The sequence below is a fragment of the Bolinopsis microptera genome, chromosome 2, assembly GCF_026151205.1.
Source record: "Bolinopsis microptera isolate Bmic1 chromosome 2, MBARI_Bmic_1.0, whole genome shotgun sequence".
Taxonomy (NCBI): domain Eukaryota; kingdom Metazoa; phylum Ctenophora; class Tentaculata; order Lobata; family Bolinopsidae; genus Bolinopsis; species Bolinopsis microptera.
In genome coordinates, this window is record NC_087073.1 from 17,046,159 (window position 1) to 17,074,116 (window position 27,958).

The following is a 27,958-nucleotide window of genomic DNA, read 5'->3' on the forward strand; positions in this document are numbered from 1 at the left end:
CCATAGAAATGTATAAAAAACACGAAAGTTTATTATTGATTAATGGCCGCCTAAATTCCTTTCTTAAGAGACACTAAACTCCAGGATCAGCAATCGTTTTGGTGGTTGATATGGCTTAATTTAGCAATGGTTCGTTCTGCAGAATGCTTAACCCTATTCCCTAATAGACACATATTTTCACTGTTGACAATATAACTTCTTCAGAAACTGACAATACGGATATAACTCCTTGATGAAAATACAAAAGTTATAAAAGTTTGAGTCATTCATAAATAACTCGACAGTAAAGATTCCAGGCCATGTAGGTACCCGGCAGAAACTCGAGCCTGTACGCCGTACGGACAGATATTCTGAAAACTGAACCAAGCACTGGAGGGTCAAATACTTATTGCTTAATTGACAACACGTGACCATACCGTACGCTCGAGAGTTTTTATAAAGGCAATTGTTAAAACCGGAGTTAAATCCTTTATTTTTGGTTAAAAATCAAATGTAAAGATAGATATTAAGATATATCGTCTATAACACTCGGTTAATAACACACAGTTAACAGCTTGATAACACTTTGACACTAACAAACAGACAGTGACTGTTAGCGTCAAGCTGTTAACAGTTAACACCAACTTTCAGTCGCTATAAGTGAAGTTGGACCTAAATTGGGCCACATTAAGGATATTCCAGAATCCAGAAGTTTATAAAACTTGTTCTAAAACGCAGACGGTTATGTTAGATCATTCAAATTTTATTACGTCTCACGTGTCAATTATTAAAAAAAATAGTTAGAAACTTTTTAAGATCTTGTGGTCAGTGGTGAAGTCAAATGTCTGAAGAGCTGTCAACAAGAACTTTCACTTTCAGTAGCTTTCGATTAACTCTGAAATTAAAGTTTCTTGGGTCGTCCAGGTATTCCAGAGGTTGCTAATTGCTGCGCTTCGCCTCCAATGGGGACGAAAAGCCAAAAGCTCCATACTTTATGCACTTTCCATCGTAGTGCTGTCTACTGCCATCATCGGGAGTAGACAGCATTGGTTGTATCTGCTAGTGAATGATGAGGTTTAACATTGAGCGTCAAATAACGAAGTTAAAAGAATCTTCCTGAGTTAAAAAGCTGCTGTAAGATTTTCAGCTCTTCTGCCGGATCCCGCAAGTTAAACGGTCACATACATGATATAACCCTGTTACCCAGTAATTCTAACCTGGCACCCTAACCTCGTTATGAAGTATTACCGGAGGGGAGTTATAAAAGTATTACTGGGGGGGGGGGGGGGGGGGGGGGGGTTATAAAGTATTACCAAAGGGGGTTTATGAAGTATTATCGGAAAAAAAAGGGGGTTATGAAGTATTACTGGAGGGGAGTTATAAAGTATTACAGTATTACTGGGGGGGGGGGGGGGGGGGGGGTTTATGAAGTATTACCGGGAAAAAAGGGGGTTATAAAGTATTACTGGAGGGGGGTTATTAAGTATTACTGGGGGGGGGGGGGGGGGGGGGGTTATAAAGTATTATTGGAAGGGGTTTATAAAAGTATTACTGGAGTATGTATTGTGCATATTTGCAGGTACTTCTACAGTATCGCGACCACAAGTTTAAAACATGAGCTGTTAAACATCACAGTGTATACCCACCTGATTATGGGTTCCCGTTCTATCTTACTTGCCGCAATTTCTTGTAAAAATACGAGAGGTAGCGGAGCAGAATGCCATTTATAAATTATACAAATCTTCGTGTATCGAAACTTGAATATGAATTTTTAGATTTTGCTAATTAATTTGCAGTATGATGGATAATGAGGATTCAATTGTCTTTTTTGGACTCGAATGAAATTCTCATTTTTCTTAAAGTACAAATACAACACTTGATTAGTTTAGATGTTTAACATATCCATACAGACGTAAAGAAGACATCCTGCATTTCAATTATAATCAATCACCCGTGGCGTATTAATTGAAAAAAATCCTGGAGTGGAAGAAACTTTTGATCAATCCAAGACTATTACGTATGAAGGTAACTGAACAATAGCATTATAAATCACTTATCTAAAAAAGTTTACGGAGAAACATGATCCTTTTGAAAAAAATTACACGGAATCGCCTAAGATTACCGCCTAAAAATCTGTGATTTCAGATTTCATATTATTGTGAGGGTAAACGGTACAGACTACAGAGTATATCGAAACAGAATCATTGACAACCTTAATGTTAATCGATGGCTCAAAACAGCGTATTATAAGCCATTTCCCTTAAAATATCGTAGCTGCAAGTCTCATTAAAAATAACGAATGCTAAAACACTCCCTATGTCCTACTAATTTTTAATCCATACCCAAGTATTCGCTAAAGTTTGTTCGTTATTCGACCCTGCATGGCGCTAAGATAAACGTCGACAGCCAAGTTTATTACAGAAACAAAAAGCCAGCCTTTGCTTAATTTCATCATCTCTACTATTATAAAAATATGGTCCTGTCCGATATTAGAGGCTTTGATCTTTTGGCGGCTGTTTACACGAGATATGATTAGTGATAATATGGTGGTCGACAACCTGTAGCTTTATGGCGAGGGCGGAGCTTGCTTCTTATAGTTCTTGAACCTTCTCAGAGCCTTTTGTAGGACGATGGCAGCCCTGATTTCTCGCAGCCTTTGTTTTGTGGTTGTTTCGATGACTTCGACAGCCAGAGTTGGGAAGGCCGATCTAAAGCTTTCTGCCATGAGTTCTTTTATCATATCGAATTCCTCACTGGTGTTAGGGTTTTCTGGGCCTAGAGTTCTAGATATAAGAGCTTGGAGGACGTCGATACAATGTGCTCTGTCAGTAGGATAGAGCGGTATGTCGAGGTGGAGAATGTCATCCTCTGTGACGTCAGGAATGCCCAGTGGTGGTTGCAGCGCCAGCACTAAATCTCGCAGCTTACTGACGTTTAGGAACTGCGACGCTTTCGGATCGAACAACATCCACTTCTCATAGAATATGTTGATGTCGTCCTCATCGATGCCTATTTCATCAGCTTGTTGCGCCTCACTAAAGTTGTCAAGGATGACAGCGATGTACATGTTAATCATCACCAAAAATGCGACGAGAACAAATGAGGAGAAGTAGGCGATACCGAACACGCCAAACCCGCAGTTTCCAGGTGTGCCTGGTTTGCTTCCATCGAAGAGATTGGTATCACAATCAGGTTCACTGATCATGATAGAGGCGAGGACATCATTCCATCCTGCCGAAGTTGCCAGCCTTGTCATCATTATCAGAGCAGTATCCGTGGACGCAAAGTTTTGCTGAAAATCGTGAGTTAGAATGCATTGAATCAAGTTTTAACTTTCTTTTCATGTATAGATTTTATATTCATAATGTTTTCTTATCCAAGATTTTGAATCTTTTGCATCAAATTGGTTAATAAAAAACATTAAGATATTGATCAATATCATCCTCATGCAATTTTTTAATAAAGTAGCCAAATGCAATATACAAACCTGATCAGTCAGGATGCCTTGGATTTGGACTGTTCCAAACATAGCGACGCCCACTACAGAGTAGATGTAGATGATGAGCAGCAGCAAGGTACCGATATTCATCAGCGCTGGCAAAGAACAGATCAAAGTGTAAAGCAGTCGCCTAATTCCCTTCGCCATTTGAATGATTCTAAGGATTCTCGCCACCCTGAACACTCGGAAGCAACGCAAAATAGACGGGTCTATGAATGAATCCATCTCGATCATGTCGATGATCATACCAAACCAGGCGGCCAATACGATCACGAAGTCAAAAACATTCCAGCTCTTGTAGAAATAGAATTTCCGGTGCCCGATCAGCTTTATGATTGCCTCAATCGTGTATATGATCGAAAATACCAAATTGGCCCACCACATTGCATTTTGGAATTCTAGGGTGGAATTGTGGTGCTCCATGCACATCTGCACCATGTTGAGAAGGATGACAGCTGTGATCAGGATTTCGAACTTCTGACTTTCCGATATCACGTAGCAGACTTTCATGACGTCATTTTTGGGTGGGCTGACCATTCTCATGGGCTTCGTTTTAGTCATCTTTCTGAAGGTGGACATCCACTGTCTTTGTCCGGGGGTGAGTAGTACACCAAGCTGGCCTTTTTCCTCATACTGAAATGATTTTTTTGTAATTTTACCCCTGAATGTATAGTTATACTGAATATGTCATTTGTAATTAAGATAAAATAGTTTTATGGACTATGATTTTGGCATTTTAATTTATCTATTTCTCGATCTGTCGTGTGACTGGTAAAATCATAACGAGAAGATTTGAGACTACTCAAATTTGCCCACAATCTGAAGTGTACTCGATATCGTAAATATTTATAGTCAATGGTTTACAGCCCAGCTTGTTGAAGACACTTACTTCCTTCTTGAGTCGGTTGAAGTTGTCGATAATGACTCCTACTAGCAAGTTTAGGGTGAAAAACGATCCGACAAAGATGAACACCAGGAAAAATATGTAACTTATGAAAGAGGCCTCAAATTCAGGTTGTAAGTCTATTCCAGTCGAATCGACAGCGTCGTCCATAACTTCCATCCAACCTTCGAAGGTAGCCTGGAATATTATTCATTTAATCAATCAATAATGTTCGAGTTTTGCCGTTAAAATAGAGTATTTTGAATGAAGCATTTTGAGTGTACCTGCCTTCAAACTATCTCAGTAACTTACCACTTGGTATAAAGCAATGAAGGCCATCATTGTGTCGTCGAAGTTTATATCAGAGTTCTGCCACGCCTCGGCACCATACAACGAGATGCACTGAGTTTTGTTTTTTACTATTTCGGTACTTATTATTCCATCATCATCAGAGCATTTCCAAAACTTGTCTCCAAAGAATTGCACTGCTAGAATGCTGAAAAGTTTTGAATAAGCATTAGTCTTTGGGAAAAGAATGTGTATGTGGGATAGATTTTTGCAAACTTATGTTTAAAACTCAGCTACTAGGGACTGAGTTTTATATATACATATATTATATATATATATACATATATATATAGTTATAGCAGTTCGATACGAAACATTTAATTTGGACGATTATAACAGTGGATTGGAAACATTTAAAGCTTTTTAACTTTGCAAGCGTGATCTTACCAGAATACCAGCCACAAAACCAGACACACAAGAGACACATTTCCGAACGATGGAATCGAGGCAATCAGGGCATTTACTGACAATCGCATACCCTCCCATCTTGATATAGCTCTAAGCGGTCGAAGAGCTCTGAGAGCTCGGATAGCCTTCAATCCACCAATTCCAGCATTTGCGAGGATGATGCTTATTATAGAAATCTGTCGGAAAAAGAAAGGTTTGTTACAGACTGATTTAGTAAAAGTGTTGTTAAAGCATTCATTATTTCAGACCTTTCGAGTACTAAAGTAACAGTTCGTACGTGGATTTAATATATATATATATATATGTGTAATATATATAGATAGATATAGATATGCACACCTCCATACGTGGTCACAGTTCAGTTTAGCACCGTCTCCCCATCCCACTATTTCATTACTTTCATATAAAACACTATTTCAAAACCCATTCTATTGGTTGTGTACGCTCTTAACATATAAAAGCGGCATTATCTTATCGCACATTAAGTCAAAATACCAATATATTGTCCAATACTAGTAGTAGTATATGTGAGTTGGTCTAGGTTAGGGTAAATTTGTGAACTAAAATACTTACAGCAACAACTATGGAATCCAGCCAATGCCAAGCAGATGAGAAGTAGCCTGCAACTCCAAAAGCAAACATCTTGAGGATCAACTCCATGAGAAAGACCACTGTGTAGAAGTTATTCAAACAGTCGATAACTTTCCGTTTGATAGGAGCATGATCAAGGGACACATCCTCAAAAGCAAGTGTCAGGCTGGAAACCATGATGAGAACCAAAATGGTGTACTCAAACATGTTGTGCTCAACAACTGCCCGTATGGAAGCTCGGAATCGTGAGCAACAAACACAGAAAGGTCTGCAACACATCAAACAACATTGGCAGCAATCGTAACACTTAGAAGGCATGAACTCGTCATCAGATTCTTCACTGTGCTCTGAAGGGAAATTGTTACTTTACTTGCTCCAAGTGACTAATTTTATAAATGAATTCTGTTACTACTCAGCCATTACTTGGAAATATTGTGAATTTTTATAAAATCCTGAAGAAGTATAACTTATCTTATCTTAAACTTATACTCACTAGAAACGGTGTCATTTTCGTGTTTGGAGTTGTCGCATTCTTGTTTACCGTTTGACTTTCCCGAGTGTGGACAGTTGTGAGGGTTGTTCTGTTTCATCTGCTCGTCAGAACTTGAAGTTAGAGCCAGAGATGACATTCGTATTTCAGATGCCATTTTGTGTTTCTTCCTTCTCGAACTTAGCAACTTGTTCTTTATTCGAGTGCCCAGAGGAACTGGCGGATCTCCGTCTATGTCATCACTCTTATTGAGCGCTTCCTCCCCAAATGCGTTGAGAAGTAGAGCCAAGAACAAGTTCAAGATCAGGAAATTCCCCATTACTAAAGCACATATGTAAAATATGACTGGCCAAAAGTTTCCCTTGGTTGCATCGAGCGTTTCATATAGCAATTCGATCCATTCTCCGCAAAGGATCCGAAACAGTAAGATGAACGCATGGCTAAAATCCAAGAAATGCCATCGAGGCATATCTTCTTTAGTATAGTGAGTACTATAAAGAGGCTCAAACAGATTCATCCCGATTACTGATAATGCATAGATAACAACGCCCAATATCACTGATAAATACACTAATCCAGAGATTGACTCTGCGATAATGTCAATCAGCGCTTTCATTGTGCTCCACGATTTTGCGAGCCGAAATACTCGTAACTGAAAGATAAATAAAATGAGCTGAATTGATATCGATTGGATTCCCATGGTTCTCTACAGTAAAATAGCGTAGTATTTAGATATGATGAGAACTTTGAGGCGGATGGTTGGAGATAAAGTAACTTACCACTCTCAGAGATCTCAATCCAGAAACATTGAAGCTTGTGTTTGATCCCAGGTTCATTTCAATCAGCGATATAAACACGATGATCGTATCGAATATGTTCCATTTGGTCTGCCAAAACTCGACTGGGAGGAGTCCAACAAACTTAATAGCCAACTCTGTTGTGAAAATCCACGACAGAACCTGAAGATTTAAAGCAGTTAAAAGTATCGCAATATTGAAGCATTGAGATAACCAAATGTTTCAAATTGTGTCCTATCAGTTTCTTAATCATGGGAAATATTAAAATCAAAAAATTAAACGGTTGTTTCATTAAAGAAGTGTGCTCTCGCTAATTGAACATCCATTATCTATAAATGTTGTAAGCAATAACGAACTTACGTCGTTGATGACTGACAAAACGTCTTTGACGGACACACTCAGGCCAGGAGAGTCGATTGCCAGACACATGGTATTCACGATAATGCACAACATGATGCCATTCTCAAACCAAACACAGTAAATGAAACTTTTAGTATGAGACCTAAACCATGTCCAGATATCCAACAGCTCTTCCTTGCACGTGTCTTGAACTGAAGGTGCCACAGACGAAACTGTCGTTGTGCCTTTTTCAGCATCCACATCAATTGTGAGCCCTGGTGGACCCATCTCGATAATCACTGCTTTTTCCTCTTTCTTGGCACATTTCACACAACAGCAACATTTAGAGCACATCGTTGTTATCCTTTCACGGATAGTCGGTTTCTCGGCTGGAGGAATTGTCGTGTTGTCTTCATCTGCTAGAGTCGTTGTTTCATCATCATCATCATCCTCATCTTCCTCTTCGATCCTATTCTCTTCGGCTTCTTCCTCAATACTGGAATGGTCCTCGTCCTTTTCGTCACCGTCGCCTCCTAGGGCTTCTTGCTCGTACGAGATAGCTACGACGGCCAAAACCAAGTTAATCAGGTAGAATGATCCGAAAAGGAGAATGCAGAGAAAGTAGACAATGTACATGGCACCACTTGCTCCCAGAATCTGAAAATATGAATTGAAAATATGTGTTCTTTTTAATTTCGTACGACCCGTTACTTTTTGTTTTTTCGTAAAAACAGGCTAAAATAATTGATAAACGATAATTAATGATGTTTTCCTTCGAACCTTGCTGTAAACATCCTCCCAATAGTCCAGGGTGATGAGCTGAGCACAGGTCAGCATAGCAATTCCAAAGTTGTCGAAGCTGGTGTATCCCGAGTTAGGATTCGTCTCGGTGTTTTGACAACTGCTCCCCAAGGGACATTGTCGGGTTCCACTGGGGTAAAGGATATTGAGTGAATGACTAAAAAGTGCGCACTTTATCTAATTAAAACACGTACTGCAATACTGTAAGTTATGTTTCTTGTGTTCTAGACGTGAGTCCCCTTATGGTGAACTAGTTTACTCACGGTGCTCCTAAGGCCCCACAGATAATGTTATCTTCTCCTCCGTTCAATGTCATCCAGTTGTCTTCATCGTTGATGTAATCAAACATCCAATCTTTCAGAGGCCTCTCTGTTCCTTCTCCATCCGTCCAATTTCCAGGATTTTCCGGGTCTACTAATAACGTATAGTAATACGGATGTTCGTTTGGAAGTGGATCAAAGACACATCTGTTTCTGAGGTTGCCCATGAAGAGTTGCAGTCCGATAATAGCAAAGACGGCTAGAAAGAACACCGTCAACAGCATGACGTCTGACAAGTTCTTGAGGGATTTGAGGAGGGAGTTCACCATTATACGTAACCCTGGGGATTACTGGGGTTACTGGGGTTACTGGGGTTACTGGAGTTACTGGGGTTACTGGGGTTACTGGGGTTACTGGGGTTACTGGGGTTACTGGGGTTACTGGGGTTACTGGGGTTACTGGGGTTACTGGGGTTACTGGGGTTACTGGGGTTACTGGGGTTACTGGGGTTACTGGGGTTACTGGGGTTACTGGGGTTACTGGGGTTACTGGGGTTACTGGGGTTACTGGCCTACTGGGGTTACTGGGGTTACTGGGGTTACTGGGGTTACTGGGGTTACTGGGGTTACTGGGGTAACTGGGGTTACTGGGGTTACTGAGGTTACTGGGGTTACTGGGGTTACTGGGGTTACTGGGGTTACTGGGGTTACTGGGGTTACTGGGGTTACTGGGGTTACTGGGGTTACTGGGGTTACTGGGGTTACTGGGGTTACTGGGGTTACTGGGGTTACTGGGGTTACTGGGGTTACTGGGGTTACTGGGGTTACTGGGGTTACTGGGGTTACTGAAGTCCAGCATTATACGTAACCCTGGGAAATTTATCGCTAGAGATATTTTGCATGCGACAAGCTGGATTTAATCAGCATATGGCCAGTACACGCATACTGTAAGATGATCATTTTGTTGCGTAGAAGCTAGAGCTCCAGCTGGTAAAATTAGCAATTACTATAACACCGGGATTGTGTGTTATGCCCAAAGAGTTTATAATTGAGGAAACATCAGACAGAGAGAGCGCGCTATTATCTTTTAATAGTGTACGGGCTTAGTAAAATACTGTGATCAGGTAAAACTTGCTATCAAACTGACAAACAGACGAACAAACACAATATTATCTTTTAATAGTGTACGGGCTTAGTAAAATACTGTGATCAGGTAAAACTTACTAACAAACTGACAAACAGACGAACAAACACAATACTATCTTTTAATAGTGTACGGGCTTAGTAAAATACTGTGATCAGGTAAAACTTGCTATCAAACTGACAAACAGACGAACAAACATAATACTATCTTTTAATAGTGTACGGGCTTAGTAAAATACTGTGATCAGGTAAAACTTACTAACAAACTGACAAACAGACGAACAAACATAATACTATCTTTTAATAGTGTACGGGCTTAGTAAAATACTGTGATCAGGTAAAACTTACTAACAAACTGACAAACAGACTAACAAACACAATACTATCTTTTAATAGTGTACGGGCTTAGTAAAATACTGTGATCAGGTAAAACTTGCTATCAAACTGACAAACAGACGAACAAACACAATACTATCTTTTAATAGTGTACGGGCTTAGTAAAATACTGTGATCAGGTAAAACTTACTAACAAACTGACAAACAGACGAACAAACACAATACTATCTTTTAATAGTGTACGGGCTTAGTAAAATACTGTGATCAGGTAAAACTTGCTATCAAACTGACAAACAGACGAACAAACACAATATTATCTTTTAATAGTGTACGGGCTTAGTAAAATACTGTGATCAGGTAAAACTTGCTATCAAACTGACAAACAGACGAACAAACACAATACTATCTTTTAATAGTGTACGGGCTTAGTAAAATACTGTGATCAGGTAAAACTTACTATCAAACTGACAAACAGACGAACAAACACAATACTATCTTTTAATAGTGTACGGGCTTAGTAAAATACTGTGATCAGGTAAAACTTGCTATCAAACTGACAAACAGACGAACAAACACAATACTATCTTTTAATAGTGTACGGGCTTAGTAAAATACTGTGATCAGGTAAAACTTGCTATCAAACTGACAAACAGACGAACAAACACAATACTATCTTTTAATAGTGTACGGGCTTAGTAAAATACTGTGATCAGGTAAAACTTGTTATCAAACTGACAAACAGACGAACAAACACAATATTATCTTTTAATAGTGTACGGGCTTAGTAAAATACTGTGATCAGGTAAAACTTACTATCAAACTGACAAACAGACGAACAAACACAATACTATCTTTTAATAGTGTACGGGCTTAGTAAAATACTGTGATCAGGTAAAACTTACTAACAAACTGACAAACAGACGAACAAACACAATACTATCTTTTAATAGTGTACGGGCTTAGTAAAATACTGTGATCAGGTAAAACTTGCTATCAAACTGACAAACAGACGAACAAACATAATACTATCTTTTAATAGTGTACGGGCTTAGTAAAATACTGTGATCAGGTAAAACTTGCTATCAAACTGACAAACAGACGAACAAACACAATACTATCTTTTAATAGTGTACGGGCTTAGTAAAATACTGTGATCAGGTAAAACTTACTAACAAACTGACAAACAGACGAACAAACACAATACTATCTTTTAATAGTGTACGGGCTTAGTAAAATACTGTGATCAGGTAAAACTTGTTATCAAACTGACAAACAGACGAACAAACACAATATTATCTTTTAATAGTGTACGGGCTTAGTAAAATACTGTGATCAGGTAAAACTTACTAACAAACTGACAAACAGACGAACAAACACAATACTATCTTTTAATAGTGTACGGGCTTAGTAAAATACTGTGATCAGGTAAAACTTGTTATCAAACTGACAAACAGACGAACAAACATAATACTATCTTTTAATAGTGTACGGGCTTAGTAAAATACTGTGATCAGGTAAAACTTACTAACAAACTGACAAACAGACGAACAAACACAATACTATCTTTTAATAGTGTACGGGCTTAGTAAAATACTGTGATCAGGTAAAACTTACTAACAAACTGACAAACAGACGAACAAACACAATATTATCTTTTAATAGTGTACGGGCTTAGTAAAATACTGTGATTAGGTAAAACTTGTTATCAAACTGACAAACAGACGAACAAACACAATATTATCTTTTAATAGTGTACGGGCTTAATAAAATACTGTGATCAGGTAAAACTTGCTATCAAACTGACAAACAGACGAACAAACACAATATTATCTTTTAATAGTGTACGGGCTTAGTAAAATACTGTGATCAGGTAAAACTTGTTATCAAACTGACAAACAGACGAACAAACATAATACTATCTTTTAATAGTGTACGGGCTTAATAAAATACTGTGATCAGGTAAAACTTGCTATCAAACTGACAAACAGACGAACAAACACAATACTATCTTTTAATAGTGTACGGGCTTAGTAAAATACTGTGATCAGGTAAAACTTGTTATCAAACTGACAAACAGACGAACAAACATAATACTATCTTTTAATAGTGTACGGGCTTAATAAAATACTGTGATCAGGTAAAACTTGCTATCAAACTGACAAACAGACGAACAAACACAATACTATCTTTTAATAGTGTACGGGCTTAGTAAAATACTGTGATCAGGTAAAACTTGCTATCAAACTGACAAACAGACAAACAAACATAATACTATCTTTTAATAGTGTACGGGCTTAGTAAAATACTGTGATCAGGTAAAACTTACTAACAAACTGACAAACAGACGAACAAACACAATACTATCTTTTAATAGTGTACGGGCTTAGTAAAATACTGTGATCAGGTAAAACTTGCTATCAAACTGACAAACAGACAAACAAACATAATACTATCTTTTAATAGTGTACGGGCTTAGTAAAATACTGTGATCAGGTAAAACTTACTAACAAACTGACAAACAGACGAACAAACACAATATTATCTTTTAATAGTGTACGGGCTTAGTAAAATACTGTGATCAGGTAAAACTTACTAACAAACTGACAAACAGACGAACAAACACAATACTATCTTTTAATAGTGTACGGGCTTAGTAAAATACTGTGATCAGGTAAAACTTGCTATCAAACTGACAAACAGACGAACAAACATAATACTATCTTTTAATAGTGTACGGGCTTAGTAAAATACTGTGATCAGGTAAAACTTACTAACAAACTGACAAACAGACGAACAAACATAATACTATCTTTTAATAGTGTACGGGCTTAGTAAAATACTGTGATCAGGTAAAACTTACTAACAAACTGACAAACAGACGAACAAACACAATACTATCTTTTAATAGTGTACGGGCTTAGTAAAATACTGTGATCAGGTAAAACTTGCTATCAAACTGACAAACAGACGAACAAACATAATACTATCTTTTAATAGTGTACGGGCTTAGTAAAATACTGTGATCAGGTAAAACTTGCTATCAAACTGACAAACAGACGAACAAACACAATACTATCTTTTAATAGTGTACGGGCTTAGTAAAATACTGTGATCAGGTAAAACTTGCTATCAAACTGACAAACAGACGAACAAACATAATACTATCTTTTAATAGTGTACGGGCTTAGTAAAATACTGTGATCAGGTAAAACTTACTAACAAACTGACAAACAGACGAACAAACACAATACTATCTTTTAATAGTGTACGGGCTTAGTAAAATACTGTGATCAGGTAAAACTTACTATCAAACTGACAAACAGACGAACAAACATAATACTATCTTTTAATAGTGTACGGGCTTAGTAAAATATTGTGATCAGGTAAAACTTGCTATCAAACTGACAAACAGACGAACAAACATAATACTATCTTTTAATAGTGTACGGGCTTAGTAAAATACTGTGATCAGGTAAAACTTGCTATCAAACTGACAAACAGACGAACAAACACAATACTATCTTTTAATAGTGTACGGGCTTAGTAAAATACTGTGATCAGGTAAAACTTGCTATCAAACTGACAAACAGACGAACAAACATAATACTATCTTTTAATAGTGTACGGGCTTAGTAAAATACTGTGATCAGGTAAAACTTGCTATCAAACTGACAAACAGACGAACAAACATAATACTATCTTTTAATAGTGTACGGGCTTAGTAAAATACTGTGATCAGGTAAAACTTGCTATCAAACTGACAAACAGACGAACAAACATAATACTATCTTTTAATAGTGTACGGGCTTAGTAAAATACTGTGATCAGGTAAAACTTGCTATCAAACTGACAAACAGACAAACAAACATAATACTATCTTTTAATAGTGTACGGGCTTAGTAAAATACTGTGATCAGGTAAAACTTGCTATCAAACTGACAAACAGACGCGGCGGGTACAAACTAAAAAATATACACACATACATACACACATACATACACACAAACATACACACATACATACACACAAACATACAGACTAACTTACCGGGTACAACCGTGATAACTTTTAAGGATCGTAGCACTCTCAGTGCTTTTATAAATGCTAAATTGCTCAATGCCTCTATTAACGTTAAATACCTGGGGATAGTTCATAGGTTAAGAAATTTAATTAAACTTGGGCACGATAAATACAGTAATAATAATTTGTGAATTTTGTCTTTATAGACAACATAATAGTGTATACTCCTTTAACTTCTAACTACCGAATAGATCAATGGTCCGAAATACAGAAGAATGGGTCAAGGAAGCCATTTTCCAAAAGTGTTGAATTAGATGGGGGTCAGTTTGGGTGCTTCTAATTCACTAAGTGCACTAAATGTATTGCAGGAGGAGAATGCTGGAGCCTGGAGGTGTCAGATATTTCTTAAAACTTTTTGAGCCTCCGAAAAGAGGGCGGAGACGACAACCTTTAACATGGTGGAGGTGAAAGAAGCTGGAGCGCTGAAGGGAAGGGTCTAGATTGTGATTTGATTCTGTTTTAATTAAACATTTTGTAGTTGTTTTAGTTTGACCTCTGGTAAAATGTGTAGTACTTCCGCAATATTTAGTTGAATAATGAACCGCGTTGTTGGATTAAATGAGTTTACAATCGTCATCACTTGGGCCAATATTGGAGAATGGATCAATGACTGAACTAATATGTGTCATAGTTAATTACTGACAGTAACTGAGGTTCACGATTGGTCCAGGTAGTTCTTAGATTTGTAAAATATTGATCTAAAATTGGTCAAACGATTGGTTAAATATCAAAGATTTGTTCAATAGGGCAAATAAGAGCGTATTGTATGATTGTTAGTCCAACAAAGGTGCATCATTAGTTTCATTTTCGTCACAGTTTTTACTTATTTTCAATCTTTTAAATTATCGTGGGAGGAATACTGGCCCCTATAAATGATGTGGGAAAAATTGCAACTGCTTCCATTCGGTAGTGATAAGCAAAGAATGGCGAATAAAAATCAATCGTTTATTCGATCGAGTTCAGGATTTAAAACTTAAAGAAGGTTCATAAACTTTATGCTCACCCAAACATAACAACTAAAAAATCAAGTCGATTCCAGGGATCTCGCAGATAAGCATGTTTGTGAAGTGTAAATCCTCTGGCTATTACTTTTATAATCATCTCCATCGTGTAGATGACTGCGAATAGCATCCTGAAAAAAAATTACATCGTTTAACCTTGGAGTCGGGTGTCAATCTTCAGACTTTTCAGCCACCGTTGTTAGACCTTTAGACGGGTTTAACGAGATTTTGTTGGCTTTAAACTGAAAACACACAACTTTACAGACACTTCCAGCTATTCGAATATACTTACTTATAGCTTATGTATAGCATATCTTTGAATTCTTTCAACACTGGTTTATAAAAAATAATTTAATATGTTAATATATATAATATTAAATATATTATATACGTGTAATATAATATAATAATGGTATTCAGAGGACAGCAATGTTTTGTGTGAGCTGATCCCAAGTCCACTAGACGCTATCATGTTTTTCATTACTACAACACCGTCTAGTCATTGAGTACTGGTGATGGACATTTTTGAATTCAGTCGCCTGCTAAAAATTTATTTTCATCCTTTTTACTATTTATAGTAAAGTATTCATAACCTTATATATATATAGTCATTTATAACTATAAATAGTCCTCAACAACCTTCCCTGCTTCATATATATATAATCATTAATAATATAGGTCTGTACCTACAAAGTTTATAATAAATATGGGAACCATATGATTTCCGATGGAGAGAAATATGACCATACTGGTCTTACAATAGAATTGAGTTTCTTTTAAAGATTCGTTGTTTGAAGTCCTCACGATGATCAATGATGGAGGTTGTATCAATAAAATCAATTATATTGTATGTATACTATTACCATTTCTTCTCCACCCGTTAATCTAATGATATCACTTTAACCTTATTTGGTATTTTTACTATTATGAGACCCGTGTTTGTTTTAAAACTTTTGCTCCGATGAGGAGAGAAAGGTTTTGAGAAGAGCCGCTAATTAGAGATTATTGTGTAAATTATTTAGTTATATCTTATACGATATATTTTCAGCATAGGAGCGGCCTAATGTGTTTCGTTTCGTTTCGTTCGTTAATAAAACGGATCAATCCTGAACAAATTATGGGTTTCAAAATATTAAGTCTGAAATGCAGTGTTTAGTAATTTCGTAAGATACTCTTAGTGTCACGTGACAGCTCCTGATTTTGAGAATTTGATGCTTCCAATATACATAAATATAAAAACAATATTATTCTGAGTGTAAAATTACTCAATTGTACCAATGATCTTAATTCAATTTCTAAAAATTCAATTTTAATTTCAACTATAACAAAAATAAGCGGCAGGTCTGGCATGTTTCTTAAACTGTCACAAGTTGATGATTTTAATGGCATTCTCATGGTTAACTCCGGCCGTTGGTGTGTCCTAACAAGAAAGCCTATTAGCATGCCTCTCTCATCAGAGCGGCTAATCAAACCGTTGATATACATTCAACTTGATATCGATTACGGGCACATCATTGTTCAGGGCGGCCTTTTTCATGGAATGCCAGGAAACCTCGTCAAATATTTATTGTACGTGTAAAAATAGTTTTCGTTAAAAACTCCTGATATACGAACACTTAATTTTGTTTGAAAATTCAAAGTATGTGTATTATTTTTATACTGTTCCAGATATACTTGTCAAGGGTTTTCGATAACTTAATACGGAAAACACCTAAAAGTGGCTATAGTTTATACACTTTTAACAACGCTCTATTAGTTAGCAGCATATTCCTGGAAATGGAAAAGCGGCCGTGTTCCCGGAATACCAACTCAACAGGTGATGCGGTGAGACAAATCTCACCACTAACTACTAATGTGAGCTGTAAAGGGTGATTTTATCATGAAGCCGGCTGTATGTGTGCACTGGATAATATGTAACTATGTAGTCGACTTTAAGGAAACGTCAGCGTTGTTTATTCGTAATTTCTATTGTCTAAGGTGAAATTAACTTATAATTTCTATATTATAAGGTGAATAAAACCTCTAATTCCTAAATTATAATGTGAATAAACCTCAATTTATTTATTCTAATTAGTTGAATAAAACCTATAATTTATATATTATAAGCTTCTGATGTTTATGCTCTGAGGCAAATAAAACCTCTAGCTTCTATGCTCTAAGGTGAATAAAACCTCTAGTTTCTATGATTTAAGGTGAGTAAAACCTCTAGTTTCTATGATCTAAGGTGAATAAAACCTCTAGTTTCTAATTATTTCTATGCTCTAAGGTGAATAAAACCTCTAGTTTTTATATTAGTATATTCTGAGGTGAATAAAACCTCCGCTTCCACCAGGTCTCGGGTTATTAACACGCAAACAGCAGAGCTTATATTCCGTGCTGCTCATATAGGATAATAACAGCAAAATTTATTTTTAGGTACAGGAAAAAATTGTGGAATATCGTTGACGGGCTAATAGCTATTTAATGTGTATTTTGTAGCAATCATGCCTAGTGTGAAATAATTTGTGTGCGGTAAAAGGGCGCCAGAAAAGGAGCGTAAACCATCTTAAAGCCTGTGGTTACCAAGGTTACTAATTCTCTTGATTACCATGGTTACTGATTCAGTCATGTATTTGCTGGTGTTAATGATTTGGAAATTCCACGCATTAATTGTTGGGAAATTTAATTTCTGATTTTCCCTCCTCGCCGTGTATTAATTGGTAATAATTCATGTAACTATCAGTTTCACTGTGTTTCCCTAGCCAGTACCTTTTATTTGCCACATGCGACTAGCTTGCTGTTTGGACTGGTATTTAAGTTTTGCATATTACAACTTTTTCGTCATAAATAATAATGAGCCATAAATGGGGAGCACCATGATCCATATTTTGTGAGATAATATCATCGGCGGAATGATTGCATCCTGGATATTATATTGAATTTGTATGATGTAAGAGATTATAATTAACTTAATCATCAACCAATACTACGTAATATTTTTAATTCGGTTAGTTATCATTTTGAATGTACTGGGTGGTGCACGCCTGCTCTAACCTACTCTAAAAGTGGTGTAATCGCCCGATTCATTGATGGGGGGGGGGGGGGGGGGGGGGGGCTAGAATTCTACTGTATACAAGCAAATATTTGAACGGACACGATTTTCACTGCTATATAATTCAGAAAACTCAAATAGGGCCGGTAGCTCAATTGATAGAGCACCAGGCATGTAACCCAGAGGTTGGCGGATCATTCCCGCCCCGGAAATACTACGTAATTCGTAAGTTCAAACTAGTGAGGTAATTTGCCGGAGTTTCAACAGAACTCCGGTGTACTATGTGGTGAGTAAGTCTTATATAGAAATAACTCCTCCATAAATGTTTTATTTATTTCTGCAACAAATTCCTCCTCGCAGGAGAGCAAGTGCTATTAAATCACTCATCTCAATAATTGGTTTTGCCACTTAGCGATCAGTATTAGCTGAATGAGGCAGGAAGTTGTGGCGGGTGAGTAGTAGTGTGTAACGCAGGGATGGATCATTAACCCTAAAATTACGAAACTTTTCATTTTGTGAAAAGATGACGAAATCGGGAATAAAGGAATAACCTGTTTGGATTGATCCGATCCATGACATGGTTTAGAAAAGGAAAGTGTTGTTTTCTTTCGCCCGTCATATAATTTATCATTGACATTTAACCATTATCAGTGTTAATCTAAGTCCGTGTTAAACCCATATTGGGGAACTTTAAAATGTGTGCCAGGGCCGACAGGCCGCCATAAAAATCATCGGTATAATAAAGATACCCGCCTTTAGCAGTGAACAATGTTCACTGCTATGTTCGTTAGTATTTGTAAAGGTAGGTAGAATAGTTGAATACACTGTTAGGTACACACACGCACCTATTTCTTAACATGAAGACTTGTTTTAACACACACATATTATAAATATATATATTATATGTATATTTATATATGATATATATCTATATACCCGACTAGTGCTCGTACTATAGAACTATAGAATGCAGAAAAAGTAAAACTGTAACTCTCAACCTTGTACTTACTCGACTTTGAAGTTTTCGAAGTTCATTGCTAATAACACGCAATTTATCAAAATAACTGTGATGATGAAATGGTCGAACCACTGGTTGCAGATGAACCTCACGCAGAAGGTTCGGATTGGGTGTGTGGGAGCGAATATAAAGAGAGATTTTTCCTTGCTGAATGTAAACTTTATGTTGCTACCCATCCTGAAGTCGGTGATACTGAAAGTCTGTAAAAGTTTGATTAGATTTGTTGACTGTAGCACTTGTTGCTATAAATATATACTTAACAATCAGCACCTTGCAGTATCCCGTCAAATTCAAAATATACTGTTTCAACCTGTCGCATGGGACGTAAATCTAGTCGTAAAGTTCTAGTTAAGTTGAAAAGCAGAACGCTTAGGACAGGGATACCTGATAATCGTTTGAATTTTCAGAACTTTAATGTCCCGAGAATCAAAGACTAAAGACGAGGGACTATCTAGGGTTGCTTAAATTTTTGCCTCTACGTTTAATTCTATGAAGTCTTAATAATTTATATAATCCTAACTATGAACCCAGAACCTACCTCAGGTGCAAAAGTGTTATAATGCCGAATAAAATCCGAGACGAAATAAAGTGGTGACGACATCTATTATTGCAGATATAAGTTTCTACGCAAACATTTTTAGGAAATTGAATTTCTATCATTCCATACGTTATTAGTCAAATTGAAAGTAAGATAAGTTAACAATCTAAACATGAACACATAAAAATTCGCGGTACTTTGTCGAAAAAATGTTTTTCTCCTTGTGACATTTCTGCAGAATTAGTAATACATCGTCCTTGATGTAAGAAATTTTGTAAAACTTTAAATCACAAAAATTGCCGTACAAAATTTTACGGAAGCTAATTTCCGGGCAACGATCATTTTCACACCCAAGGTTATATACCATTTCCTAAGAGCTTCCTTATAGCTACTGCTACCTCACACCAAACCCTTTCCTAAACCACTGTAATCATACCACCCATCATCATAACCCACTAGGCTTAGATATCAAAGGATAAAATCCACCATCTAAGCGAAAAAACTCTTACCGATTTTGTTGAGGCGGCGGTAGAAATGCGGCCTGCCCTACTGGCCGTGGTGGTTGATTCATCGCCAAAGACCGAGTTGTTTCTTTCTACAGGGTTTGACATGATTACCGCGAATCTGATGTTCAAGACTCCGGTCTTAGCAGCTTTACATTTTAGGGTTGGTGTGGTTCTTCCTAGATGGTGTTGAAACGTTAAGGTTAGGGTTATAACATCACCTAATATGGTTGTGTTACCATAGTGATATACCCTTATATGGTAGTGTTAGGATTAGAATTGTAAACCAGTACGTGTGGAACACCTGTTTGTACACACACACACACGGCTTGTTGTATGTTATATCGGCTACTCAATACATTGCAATATAAAGAGCAAACATTTTAGGTTTATTATAAGCTGTGTACATATTAGCAGGTAGTATTCTGTAGCTGAAATATAGTAGCAATTTTATAGTTTCTTAACTCAATGTATGCAGTTTATAGTTTTATTACTGAAAGTTTCGAAACAGAATTACACTGGAACAGACAAAACTGCTTTCGGCAGTTTAATTTTAATCGTCAAGATCATGAACAACTTAAAATGGGTTCAAAAATGAAACAAAAGCAATCTAACAAACAGATTGAAGGCATACAATACGGCGGTGCAGCGACTAAAACAAGTATTAACACTTCCAAGTGGCATTCCTACGTTTGGCGCTGTGAATCTAATTTTAGTGGTCTCTCACTACTCGACTCCGGGTGAGTGAGAGAGAGTGAGAGAGAGAGAGAGAGAGAGAGAGAGAGAGAGAGAGAGAGAGAGAGAGAGAGAGAGAGAGAGAGAGAGAGAGAGAGAGAGAGAGAGAGAGAGAGAGAGAGAGAGAGAGAGAGAGAGAGAGAGAGAGAGAGAGAGAGAGAGAGAGAGAGAGAGAGAGAGAGAGAGAGAGTGAGAGAGAGAGAGAGAGAGAGAGAGAGAGAGAGAGAGAGAGAGAGAGAGAGAGAGAGAGAGAGAGAGAGAGAGAGAGAGAGAGAGAGAGAGAGAGGAGAGAGAGAGAGAGAGAGAGAGAGAGAGAGAGAGAGGAGAGAGAGAGAGAGAGAGAGAGAGAGAGAGAGAGAGAGAGAGAGAGAGAGAGAGAGAGAGAGAGAGAGGAGAGAGAGAGAGAGAGAGAGAGAGAGAGAGAGAGAGAGAGAGAGAGAGAGAGAGAGAGAGAGAGAGAGAGAGAGAGAGAGAGAGAGAGAGAGAGAGAGAGAGAGAGAGAGAGAGAGAGAGAGTGAGAGAGAGAGAGAGAGAGAGAGGAGAGAGAGAGAGAGAGAGAGAGAGGAGAGAGAGAGAGAGAGAGAGAGAGAGAGAGAGAGGAGAGAGAGAGAGAGAGAGAGGAGAGAGAGAGAGAGAGAGAGAGAGAGAGAGAGAGGAGAGAGAGAGGAGAGAGAGAGAGGAGAGAGGAGAGAGAGAGAGAGAGAGAGAGGGGGGGGTTTTAGTCGCTGCACCGCGAGAGAGAGGGGGTGGGGAAGGTTTGCTTGACAGCAGTACAATGCTTCTCCCGCGCTGCAACAACAAGGCAGCATGAAGCAGCAACCGAGTTACACTGCTGCAACGTTCAAAAATTTAAGACAGGAGAGACCATTTTAATGATGATCAATTAACGATCACACTTACAGCAAAGCCTGTGAGAGAGAGAGACATCCGCGCGTTAACTGTGTGTTAACTGTGTGGTGCGGCTATATTTTGTTGTGGCGACCTAATACAATAAAAGTGGCAAAAAGAGTAGATCACGAAATTAGTGAGGCACGGTAAACACAACAGTATCTTCATATATATGAACGTATTTATGACACTCCAACCCGACATAATTTCATCCAATTACGAATTAAACGGAAACCTTGGCACACCAAAAAAACACCTCCCCTCTCCACCTCGCCCTCACAAGACCCAGGACCCAAAACCCTCTCCGCCGGGTGAAGTGTTGGAGATGAAGTGAGAAGAAAGATGCGTGTTGAACTGGGCAGCGGTATAACAATAAACGTAACTGTAACGAGGTGAGCTGAGCACAAGACGCGGATGTGAGTTGTGAGGATCGCATTTAGATGCTATTAATTAGCCAATCTCTCCTCCAGAAAACTCAAATCGAGTATAACTGCTAATTTCACATAAATCTGCTCTGCTGAGGAGAACGGGTGGTTCCGTCAGCACGGGAATCAGTACACAAATAGGCGGTATGAGGGGCGTGTGTGTGAAGGTGGTGATGATCGCCGAGTGTGAGGGAGAAAAGACAGCAAATAGACAAGGAACGATAGAAATACATGGGTGTCTGCACGACCAAGGAAAGGTAATGTTAATAACAGGAAAATACTTAGCCCGTAATCATGTGATCATGCCTTATGAGAGTCGTTCAGTTTGCCTTGAAATATACGTGACTAATGCGACGTGTCTTCCCAGATATTACATGAAGTGATTTTCCTAATTTCGTGAAGGTATGCAGCCACTTTCTTTGCTATGTTTGGTGTGCTCGAAAATACAATGTGTGGTGGTGCGCGAAGACTCCTTCTCTCCCTCATCATCAGGATCAGTTTCTGTAATGATCTCATTTTCTCTCATAACCGGATTTGCTTGGGCAGATCCTTAGCAAACAGTCCGAATGTAAGCGTGTTTAAAGACTGCTCACAGCAAAGGAAAAAGGTACAATATCACGTGATCCAGTAGAAGTGCCTACTTCTTGTCACGTTACTATGGTGATGACCATTCAGTAGATCCATTAAGAGTGCCTACTTCTTGTCACGTTACCATGGTGATGACCATTCAGTAGATCCAGTAGAAGTGCCTACTTCTTGTCACATTACCATGGTGATGACCATTCAGTAGATCCAGTGAAAGTGCCTACTTCTTGTCACGTTACTATGGTGATGACCATTCAGTAGATCCATTGAGAGTGCCTACTTCTTGTCACGTTACCATGGTGATGACCATTCAGTAGATCCATTAAGAGTGCCTACTTCTTGTCACTAAGCTCAAAATTGAAACGATGTATCTATCATTAATGTATTAATGATCTCGTTCGGAAAGCCATAGCATCAAAAAGATCCCATTCGGAAGGCCCTCATATTTGTAAAAATTTAAAATCTAGGATACTTAGCATCAGGATGATCCCAGCCAGAAGGTGCACATATTTGTAAAAATTTAGAATCTAGGATACTTAGCATCAGGATGATCCAGTTCAGAAGGTGCTCATATTTGTAAAACTTTAGAATCTAGAATACTTAGCATCAGGATGATCCCGCTCAGAAGGTGCTCATATTTGTAGAACTTTAGAATCTAGGGCACTTAGCATCAGGATGATCCCGCTCAGAAGGTGCACATATTTGTAAAAATTTAGAATCTAGGATACTTAGCATCAGGATGATCCCGTTCAGAGGGTGCTCATATTTGTAGAACTTTAGAATCTAGGATACTTAGCATCAGGATGATCCCGCTCAGAAGGTGCTCATATTTGTAGAATTTTAGAATCTAGGATACTTAGCATCAGGATTCAGGATGATCCCGCTCAGAAGGTGCTCATATTTGTAAAAATTTAGAATCTAGGATACTTAGCATCAGGATGATCCCGCCCAGAAGGTGCTCATATTTGTAGAATTTTAGAATCTAGGATACTTAGCATCAGGATGATCCCGCTCAGAAGTTAGAAGGTGCTCATATTTGTAAAAATTTAGAATCTAGGAAACTTAGCATCAGGATGATCCCGCTCAGAAGGTGCTCATATTTGTAGAATTTTAGAATCTAGGATACTTAGCATCAGGATTCAGGATGATCCCGCTAAGAAGGTGCTCATATTTGTAGAATTTTAGAATCTAGGACACTTAGCATCAGGATGATCCCGCTCAGAAGTAAGAAGGTTCTCATATTTGTAGAAATTTAGAATCTAGCATACTTAGCATCAGGATGATCCCGCTCAGAAGGTGCTCATATTTGTAGAACTTTAGAATCTAGGATACTTAGCATCAGGATGATCCCGCTCAGAAGGTGCTCATATTTGTAGAATTTTAGAATCTAGGATACTTAGCATCAGGATTCAGGATGATCCCGCTAAGAAGGTGCTCATATTTGTAGAATTTTAGAATCTAGGACACTTAGCATCAGGATGATCCCGCTCAGAAGTAAGAAGGTTCTCATATTTGTAGAAATTTAGAATCTAGCATACTTAGCATCAGGATGATCCCGCTCAGAAGGTGCTCATATTTGTAGAACTTTAGAATCTAGGATACTTAGCATCAGGATGATCCCGCTCAGAAGGTGCTCATATTTGTAGAATTTTAGAATCTAGGATACTTAGCATCAGGATTCAGGATGATCCCGCTCAGAAGGTGCTCATATTTGTAAAAATTTAGAATCTAGGATACTTAGCATCAGGATGATTCCGCCCAGAAGGTGCTCATATTTGTAGAATTTTAGAATCTAGGATACTTAGCATCAGGATGATCCCGCTCAGAAGTTAGAAGGTGCTCATATTTGTAAAAATTTAGAATCTAGGATACTTAGCATCAGGATGATCCCGCTCAGAAGGTGCTCATATTTGTAGAATTTTAGAATCTAGGATACTTAGCATCAGGATTCAGGATGATCCCGCTCAGAAGGTGCTCATATTTGTAGAATTTTAGAATCTAGGACACTTAGCATCAGGATGATCCCGCTCAGAAGTTAGAAGGTGCTCATATTTGTAGAAATTTAGAATCTAGGATACGTAGCATCAGGATGATCCCGCTCAGAAGGTGCTCATATTTGTAGAATTTTAGAATCTAGGATACTTAGCATCAGGATTCAGGATGATCCCGCTCAGAAGGTGCTCATATTTGTAGAATTTTAGAATCTAGGACACTTAGCATCAGGATGATCCCACTCAGAAGTTAGAAGGTGCTCATATTTGTAGAAATTTAGAATCTAGGATACTTAGCATCAGGATGATCCCGCTCAGAAAGTGCTCATATTTTTAGAATTTTAGAATCTAGGACACTTAGCATCAGGATGATCCCGCTCAGAACTCAGAAGGTGCTCATATTTGTAGAACTTTAGAATCTAGGACACTTAGCATCAGGATGATCCCGCTCAGAAGGTGCTCATATTTAAAAAAATTTAGAATCTAGGACATATAGCATCAGGATGATCCCGCTCAGAACTCAGAAGGTGCTCATATTTGTAGAACTTTAGAATCTAGGACACTTAGCATCAGGATGATCCCGCTCAGAAGGTGCTCATATTTGTAGAATTTTAGAATCTAGGATACTTAGCATCAGGAGCAGGACTGAACAAATCCGTATTTTTGTAGAGTTTCTTCACACTCCGTATTTACTAAGCTTCCTGTCATAATGATGCAGTAGATGAGCGAGCTAGGTTCAACGATCACGACCGTGTGTTTAACCCGGTTATTCCGGTCTTCATTATACAAGGCAAAAATACCCCGAATCACTTTCAAGTTCTAATTAGCTCTCAAGTGCCAGTAAGACCTGTTGAGAGGTACGCTGTAAAACTGTTCTACACATCAACAAAATGAAAATACATGAGCTGCAGGCAACACAAAAACACCAGTCAATCGCAACGTTAAAAAGATTATCAAATCCACAGGAACAAGCCCGGTCGCCAGGTAACGTGGCCCTGTGGTTGCCATGCAAAAAGCCTTTTATTACGTAGCTACCATAAAGTGGAGTACACTGAGCTGTATTGTGAAAACATACAAATTTTAAGTTTAAAGTAAAAAATTTTATGTCAACACCCAAGTGTACATATTGAATGGTTAACTATTCGAACTCGTTTTTGATTAGATTAGACTTTCATTTGCGTTCTTGACGGCACGTTCATGTTTAGTTCGGAACTCTCATGTGACGTTAGTCGAACTACAAATTGGGGAGAGAGTGAGGAGGGGCCAGACTGAGCCGGTTTGTTAGCGTCCGGACAGTCCGGGGTGTCAGGGGTGAAGTGTCCGGGATAGTATGTAACCAAGTGTTACCCCCCGTAGCCAGTTGCAGGCACGCTGCCGGGCTGTGATATCAGTTTGTGTACTGTACATTACACAGGACCATCCTGCCTAGTAGACTAACGCACGTGGTTAGCCTAACAAGGTGACACCTCGCAGGAAGACAACCAATGAGCGACCAAAACACCCCCGCCTCCCAACACCCGGGGAGAGGGGGTCTCCGGGCGAGAGAGAGAGGACCCGGAGAGAAGGCGGTCATCAACCAGCAAACTATACACAACAAACACTCCTCGAAATTTGACAAACTACGACACTCCATTTTATACATTTACAATTCACAACTGCATAAGGCATACCTAAAACGTTTGCATAGTGCATTCCGAAAACGCTTCGCTTTATCAGATACCGACTTCTAGGCCTGTTTACACTTAACTGGACTGATTACATTTGCTGCGGGCCTCTCCCGTCAACTACCTCTCCGCCAAATAGGGGACTAGGTCACGGGGCACAAAGGTGGGGGAGGCACCCAAAACACCCCCAAATATACAACAAAACTCGAACTATAATAACCTGCATCTAGCCGGACAGTTAAAATTGGAAATTGTACAGCATCACCACTGAGAAAGGCAAAGGTAATAATAGCTCGTATTTTGCAGTCTGTGTAACGAGCGGGTTGCTGTATTTCGACACTACAATGAAATGTTGACAACAGCAGCTGCTGCTGCACGAGTACTACTGGTACAGCGAAAAAGGTTTCCAGAGAGCTAGCAAAAAGATTTAACAACAATGTTTCTAAAAACATACTCTCTCAGTCTGGCAGTGCAGGGAGGGAGGAAGAACGCACACATCACGAAACACGCAGGATACTGAACAAGGGAGTCAAAGTACAAGCCCTTTATTACAGTATACATTGCTATAGGTGTACTGTCAATAACTTCTTATTCCTAACCTGTTCAAGGTCGGGTCTGCACAACCCTACAAGTTCAATGACAATTCCATATGAATAATACAGCTTCGTGTCGAATCACAGGGAAGCACAACTTGAAGGACATGTTAAAAAGAAGCGATGAGAGGGCACGCGGAGGAAAGTGTTTTATATCGAGTATTTTAATCTCCATTATATATTAACATGGACTGTAAAGAAGGCTAGTGGAAACAAGAGTCACCCCCTCATACGGAGCAACTGTTTTATATCGAGTATTTTAATCTCTATTGTATACATTAAAATCTATATTATAATATGTTAACATTAACTGCAAAGAAGTAGTGGAAACAAAATTCGCCCCCCCCCCTCTCTACATAAGGGACAAGTGTTTTATATTGAGTATTTTAATGATTATAAAGTCAGGCATGTTTATATAAGATTTTAAAGATGATGGAAATAGATCCCGCCCCCAATGCTCACCTAACAGTGATTAAAGAATTCAGCATTATTATTCGATCGAATTTCATTGTGATAGTTAAAAGCAATGATTGACTTATGCAAATTTCAAGTTGCGAGTCAATTATTCTTTGGTGAATCAAACAGTAAATAACGCCCTTGATTTAATATAAGGTTTAAATATTCATATCAGGCAAGTTAGCAAAGCTTTAAAAGTTTGTGGAAATAAAGTTTGCCACTCACCTTATTCAAGGGTTAAAGAATGTTTCATTACCATCTCAATCTCATTATGATAATTCAAGAGCGCCAATTGACTAATATCGATTTTAAAGTTGCTGGAAATTGCTCCGGCGTGCCAAACGGGGGCCAAACTTTGCCCTATATTTCACAAGGATTTAAAAATGTGTTAAGATTGTTTGCATCTCATTATGAACTTTCAAAGGCAATGATTGACTTATACCAATTTTAATGACTTAATCAGTCAGCTATTTTTTTGTGAATAAAGCTGAAAACAGCAAATTTGAATCTCATTATAAAGATTAAAGGGCGCCAATTGACTAACTTCAATTTTGAGGTTACTCTTTGATTAATAAAG

General features: G+C 38.2%; 1 protein-coding gene across 1 annotated transcript; it reads right to left on the minus strand.

Annotated features, from left to right (window-relative positions):
- Positions 1–1,829: 1,829 nt before the first annotated feature.
- On the minus strand, positions 1,830–20,219 carry LOC134826589 (sodium channel protein type 4 subunit alpha B-like). Its single transcript, XM_063839018.1, has 15 exons — positions 20,051–20,219; positions 18,995–19,203; positions 14,957–15,085; positions 13,921–14,012; positions 8,399–8,735; positions 8,115–8,265; positions 7,356–7,991; positions 6,978–7,157; positions 6,202–6,850; positions 5,691–6,055; positions 5,097–5,293; positions 4,674–4,857; positions 4,368–4,559; positions 3,467–4,111; positions 1,830–3,271 (listed from the first exon to the last, which is right to left on the minus strand). The coding sequence occupies exons 1-15, from the start codon at positions 20,150–20,152 to the stop codon at positions 2,546–2,548; spliced, it is 4,794 nt and encodes a 1,597-aa protein (XP_063695088.1). The 5' UTR covers positions 20,153–20,219; the 3' UTR covers positions 1,830–2,545.
- Positions 20,220–27,958: the final 7,739 nt, after the last annotated feature.

Bases quoted from the DNA above. Each gene is read 5' to 3' on its own strand.
- LOC134826589 (XM_063839018.1), bottom strand. From the start codon at position 20,152: ATGTCAAACCCTGTAGAAAGAAACAACTCGGTCTTTGGCGATGAATCA. The intron at 7,158-7,355 runs GTAAGTTCGTTA...TTAAATCTTCAG, and splicing joins TTTTGTCAGTCATCAACGAC to GTTCTGTCGTGGATTTTCAC. The intron at 6,851-6,977 runs GTAAGTTACTTT...TTTATCTTTCAG, and splicing joins GATTGAGATCTCTGAGAGTG to TTACGAGTATTTCGGCTCGC.